At 34.7% G+C, this 6,700-nt stretch overlaps 1 protein-coding gene across 1 annotated transcript; it reads left to right on the plus strand.

Annotated features, from left to right (window-relative positions):
* Nucleotides 1-936: 936 nt before the first annotated feature.
* Nucleotides 937-6,693, plus strand: LOC101242396 (ubiquitin carboxyl-terminal hydrolase 20-like; the record flags this gene model as incomplete). The annotated part of the gene is made up of 9 exons (XM_026839588.1): nucleotides 937-1,101; nucleotides 1,648-1,729; nucleotides 2,332-2,512; nucleotides 3,084-3,165; nucleotides 3,908-4,015; nucleotides 4,509-4,667; nucleotides 5,104-5,255; nucleotides 5,974-6,025; nucleotides 6,547-6,693. Coding segments are annotated over 9 exons (1,128 nt in total), but the record flags the coding sequence as incomplete, so codon positions are not given.
* Nucleotides 6,694-6,700: the final 7 nt, after the last annotated feature.

The raw sequence follows: 6,700 nt of genomic DNA on the forward strand, positions 1-6,700 counted from the left end.
TATTAACTATATAGACCTTATTGTCAAGAGCATAGCCCAAATATGCGCCGGGGAAAGGGCCAAACTTATGGGCTTGTCTTCAGGTAAGGTATTTTACGGTAATCCTTTAGCTGGTGGCCACCTGAAATTTTGGTTTCAAAATGTTCTATAGCCCTCACTGATACCTGCTGTCTAAATTTTTTTTCAAAAAAGTCAGGCGTTTGTGTCGAAAATTAACTTTAAAAATGCGTGAAAACATGCTTCGTCACCGTAATTCGTATGATTTGCGTAAGGTTAATGATTTATTACGTCACAATCGCAGTCTGTTACGTCACAATAGTGGTATATTACATACGTTACAAGACGTTATAGCCTTGTATTTTCCCACTGTTTTATTGTGGGAATCAAACTTAACAATACGCATTCTATGACGTAATAATCCAACGTTTTTTGAATTCATAACGGCTGGTGTGGAAAATACACTGACGCAGCACGATTTCGCGCATTTTCTAAGTTAATTTTGGACACGAACGCCCGAGTTTTTTTAAAAAAAATTATACAGTGGGTATCAGTGAGTCCTTTCAGGTTGCCACCAGCTAAAGGATTACCGTCTCTTACTATTTTCTGCAACCATAGGCACCAAACCTGGGGTGGCAGGGTAGCCGGGCCTACTCCTAAATTTTCTGCATTGCATTATTCTGCAAAACATTGGTACATGGGTTTTTTAGGTTCTACGTTGCAACCATTGCGGACTAATGTCGCTTTGATACTTAATCGCAATTGTTCCAACCCAATGGTCACTTTTGAATTATCCAACTTGTCACTCATAACATAATTATATATATATATATATATATAAAAAAAATCTAAAAGGACTCTCCTACTCTATGAGCACCAGATCTGGGTCAGGTTCGCAAAATGTATTGCCGTTTTTAATATTTTCTATTAAATTTTCAGGAAAACTGTTCTTTTACGGGCTGTGGCAAAACACTTCACGATCACGGAACAAAACACTGCAATGAACAGGGACACCCGGTGGCTATAAATTTAAAATCGTTTCGCACCTGGTGTTACTCTTGTGATAAAGAAGTTATTTTGTCAAGCTTGGACCCTGACCATATGGTAAAAAAAACTCATGTTATAACTCAACAGTGAGCATAAGGTGTATGAATACACCATGTGTGTCTGGTGTATAAGAAGTCACCTATGTTATACCTCAACAGTGAGCATGAGGTGTATGAATACATCATGTGTGTCTGATGTATAAGAAGACACCCATGTTATAACTCAACAGTGAGCATGAGGTGTATGAATACACCATGTGTGTCTGGTGTATAAGAAGACACCCATGTTATAACTCAACAGTGAGCATGAGGTGTATGAATACACCATGTGTGTCTGGTATATAAGAAGACACCCATGTTATAACTTAACAGTGAGCTTGAGGTGTATGAATACATCATGTGTGCCTGGTGTATAATAAGACACCCATGTTATAACTCAACAGTGAGCATGAGGTGTATGAATACAACATGTGTGTCTAGTGTATAAGAAGACACCCATGTTATAACTCAACAGTGAGCATGAGGTGTATGAATACACCATGTGTGTCTGGCGTATAAGAAGACATCATGTCATAATGTTAAATTTGTCTACATATTTTAACAGAAAAAGTTGAAAAGAGAATTCATGCAACAGAAAAGACTCATTAGACTAAAGGCAAAATCTGAGGAATCTTTAAAATCATTTGGTAAGTAAAGATATTCCTTATTTGCGTCTTTAAAATTATATGCTCAACCTCTATTCCAAGATGTATGCACGTTTTTGCTATAATATAAAAATATACATATAGTATTGTGGGGTACGATGGGACACCTTTAGCACATAATATCCAAATATCCTGATCATTTTTTAAACAATTAACAACGGTCTATAGGAGTCGTGAGGATACGGTTTCATAATTCCTTGAATGTTCTTTATTTATTTCCAAATGGGATAAAGAAATAGAACGGAAAAATGTCTCGTCTTCTCCCACCCTACTATATTATACATATTATTGTTATAATTATTGCATAAAATGCTATTTTTTAGTTTTAGTATTTTGCTGTAGGCCGTTTTTACAACCAAACAACATAACTTTTTTTGTGGCACGAAATTATAGTAACAAAACAGAATACTTTGTTTTGCTAAATGAACTAAATGCCACCGTGACCATACCTTACATAGTTCAAATTTGCCACAGTAACTATAGGATACTATAGTTGAAATTGCCACCTGCCACCGCGAATATCTTTACCCATTTCCATAAAAATTTTCTTTACTAAATTATAATTTTTTCTTTCCACATTGCAGAAGGGGAATCACTAGAGACCCCTAAAGGCCCCAACATTCAATTTACATCGCTGACGAGCCTGGCTGAAATTTTATCAGTCAGTCCTGAAATTTCCGTTGAAAGTACCCCTGGTTTAAAAGGCCTTAGAAATCTGGGCAATACATGTTACATGAATGCGGCTCTGCAAAGTTTATCAAACTGGTACGTTTTACTCATAAACATCTAACTTTTAAAATCAGTGTACCCATATGTTTTAAAAGATAAAATTTTATGCTATTTAAAAAATTTTTTCTGTGTAAATTTTTTTAGGTGTATATATGTAATTTTTTTTTTTTTTGTATGTGTAAATTTTTTTAGAACGGTTTTGTATCATAGCAGCAAGCATTCTTATAGTAGGGCTGGGGAAGATGGGACGCTTTAGCACATAATATCTAAATATCCTGATCGTGTTTTAAACAATTAATAACAGTCTATGGGAGTTGTCAGGATGCGGTTTTATAATTTTTTGAATGTTCTTTGTTTACTACCAAATGGGACAAGAAAATAGAAAGAAAAGGTGTCCCAACTTCCCCCACCCTACTATATAATAAATTCCTCAATGCATATTATGCAATTTTCTGATCTATTCAATTACTAATGCTAATTTTACCATAATTTTTTTGTTTCTAATTGATATATCAGACCAATTAAACCTAGAAATTCCAGGGTTGGCCTGCCTACCCTGCCACCCCAGGTTTGGCGCCTAAAAATGACATTTTTTATTTTTTTGCAGCCCGCATTTAACTCTGTTTTTTATTGCTCTGGGTCATTTGCTACAAGACAGAAAAAAATCGATGACTTTAAGTTATTATAACGTAAGTCAGCGTTTTTGACTTTAAATGAATGAATGTAACTTACTTAATCCTCGCGTGGCTGGAAACGACAGTCGTTATCACCTGGGTTTATCACCTCGTGCCAGCTTATGAGTTACCATGTATGTTACTTTGTTGGTGATTATTCTTTTTGGCTTTTTTTTATGTATGGCTGATAATTTGGACAACCCATTAGTGACCACTGGGTTGGAGAAATTGTCGATAAGTGTCTTGTTCAAGGATACATACGCCCACAATGGTAGCAGCGTCGAGCCCTGAACCCATTACCTCTGGGTTACAGACAGGCACGCTAACCACTATGTCACGGCGCCGGACTTTTTTAAGCCATGGAGCGCTCTATGCTTTTCTGGTGCCTTGACGCAGTGGTTAGCGCAACTGCCTCTAGCCCAGAGGTTATGGGTTCAAGGCTCGTCGCTGCTGCCATTGTGGGCGTATGTGTCCTTGGGCAAGACCTTTATCAGCAATTGCTAAAGCCTGGCGGGGCAACTATAGTTGGTATAACATAGCGTTCTGTTTCATAAACCTCTTGCCTGCTTACGAGCTACCATGTTTGTTACTTTGTTGGCAATTTTTTTTTTTCTGATAGGGGGGAAATGCCAGCTTAAGAGTTACCCAGTATGTAACTTTGTGGGTGATAATTTTTCGTGAGTTTTCAATGTATGGCTTACAACTTAAAAAAACATAATACACTCAAAATTTAAAACTGACATGTTACATATTTCAGCTTATCGCGGACATCTGGCGCAAAGCTCGCTACTCCAGCGTTGCCCCCTCCAGTGTTCATAGCACATTGAAATTAATAAACCCCGCATTTCGTGGCTACCAACAACAAGTAAGTCAAATTTTTTTGGAGATTTCATTTCTTTTGACAAATTTTTGTTGCAAAATCAACGCAATATTTAAAAAAATTTTTTTTTTGGAAAAATTTTGTTGCGAAATTTCGCAATGTTTTTTTAAAATTTTTTTTAAATTTAAGTTGTAAAGATCTGGTGCTACGAAAACATCAAAAAGTCAAGTCCAACCAATCCTTTTTTGTCTGTTACGTTTTCGTAGCACCAGATCCTTACTGTATTTCTTTACATGAATCGTTCAACTCTATGAGCCCCAGATCAGGGTCAGATTCGCAGAATTTATTACAGTTACTTTACAATGTTGTATGTATCGCAATTTGGACGAGAAATACAAAACCAATCGCAACACTGTTCACAATTTGCAAATTGCGACTTGAATTTTGGCTTTAAACTGATTTTTCTGGTATTTTAAGGACAAACTGATTTTTCTGGTATTTTTAGGGGCTTTAAACTGATTTTTATTGGTATTTTTAGGACACTCAAGAGTTTTTACGATGTCTTATGGACCGCCTACATGAGGAAATGAAATACCCTGTCCCGATTTTAACAGAAAATGACCAAAAATTGGACATACGTTGCGGCATGTCTGTTCCTGATATAAGATCTCTATTTCATGAAGCAGGCGACGCCCCAGTAAGTATACAACCCCTTTTGGAGCAGTGTTTTCAGTGTTTTCATACATTTTTTATCAGTTATAATATATATATATATATATATATATATGTATTTTTTTACCTATTTTTTTACTCTGTTTCCAGCTCTTTTTAATTTTTTAACATGTTTTGCAGCATTTTAAAACTGTTTTACCAGTTATTCCCAACAATTTTTAGATTTTTATCAGTGTTTCCAAATATATTTTACCAGTGTTTCCAAATATTTTTTACCAGTGTTTCCAAATATTTTTTACCAGTGTTTCCAAATATTTTTTACCAGTGTTTCCAAATATTTTTTGACCAGTGTTTCCAAGTATTTTTTACCAGTGCTTCCAAATATTTTTTACCAGTGCTTTCAAATATTTTTTACCAGTGTTTCCAAATATTTTTTACCAGTTCTTCCAAATATTTTCCAGACTCAAAGCTTACAAAGCAAATCTACACTGGGAAAATACCCTAATGACGCCCTGCGGCAATCACGTGACGACATGATGACAATCAGTACCTCGTCAGACGATAGTTACCACTCCTGTGACGACTTGGCTAGCTTATCTAGTGAAATGGACCAGTGAGATTTTTATTTTTTATATGAAATTAATTTATTAAATTTTTACAAAAAAAATTGGTTTTAAAAAATAATATTATTTTTAAAGGGGTCTTTCTAGTGAAATGGACCAGTAAAAACCTTTTTTACAAACTAAATATTAAAAAAAATTGGATCATAAAATGTACTGTTTGGAAGATATTTTCTCTTTAAAAGGCGCCAAACCTGGGGTGGCAGGGTACGCAGGTCACCCCTGGAAAAGAGGGCACGAGGTGTATGAAACAAAACACCCATAATATAACTATTGCTGTTGCTCGCCATGTGAGGATAAATAAGTTACATTAATTTGTTCACAACTAAAAAGCAAGCACGAGGTGTATGAAACAAAACACCCGTGTTATAGGACTATCATTACCCCACCACACAAAGATAAACAAGTTACATTCATTTATTTATTCATAACTTAAAAGCAGGCCTGAGGTGTTTGAAACAGAACACCCGTATTATAACGACTGTTTTTTTTCCTGTCATGCAAAGATAAATAAGTTACACTCATTTATTCAGTCATAACTAATATATAACAACTGTCGTTGCTTCACCTTGCAAAGATAAAAAAGTTACATTCATTCATTTATAACTTAAAAGCAGGCACGAGGTGTATGAAACAGAACACCCGTGTTGTAACGACTGTCATTACCCCACCACGCAAAAAAAATATTAAAATTATTTATTATTTGAACAGAGAAACACAGCCAATGCTTGGAGACAGCCAGCAAGAGTCTACATTTCCAAAGGTAATAAAAAATGGTGTAAACAGTCTTTTTTTGCTAAACAAACATTAATTTTGATGTCCAACAATGCGTCTATGTATGTGTTTTCGTATTTTTTTGCTGCGTTATAGAATAAATGTAATTCTTATAATTTTTTATGTGTATCAGCCGAAAATTATGTTTAAAAATTATGATTTTATGTATTGCCAAATGAAGAATATTGTTACAATTTTGAAAATGTTACAAATCTACCCAAAAGACAATAAAATAAAAAAAAATTAATCAAAAAAATCCCCAAAAAAGACAAAAAATCAAGAAAAAAAATTTACAAAAAATATCTACAAAATTTTTCAGGAGACTCCATTCTTCCAGTTCTCAAAACTTTAAAAATAACAAAAAAAATCCATTTTCCAATTCTCAAAACTTTAAAATTAACAAAAAATAAATCCTAAAAAATTCCATTCTTCCAGTTCTCAAAACTTTAAAATTAAAAAAAAAAAATTCCCTTTAAAAATTTTTAAAAAACAAAAACTTTTGTGTTTTAGGAGCTCGACGAGCTCCATTCTTCTGGTTCTCCTCTGTACAGAAGTACATCCATGCCTTCGATTTTAACCCCTCCTCCTGCCTCCACCACTCCTCCTGAGGATATAAGAAGAAAGAGAACTGTCTCTTCTCGTTCCACTACTAATGTCGTATCGA

The sequence above is a fragment of the Ciona intestinalis genome, unplaced genomic scaffold, assembly GCF_000224145.3.
Source record: "Ciona intestinalis unplaced genomic scaffold, KH HT000439.1, whole genome shotgun sequence".
Taxonomy (NCBI): domain Eukaryota; kingdom Metazoa; phylum Chordata; class Ascidiacea; order Phlebobranchia; family Cionidae; genus Ciona; species Ciona intestinalis.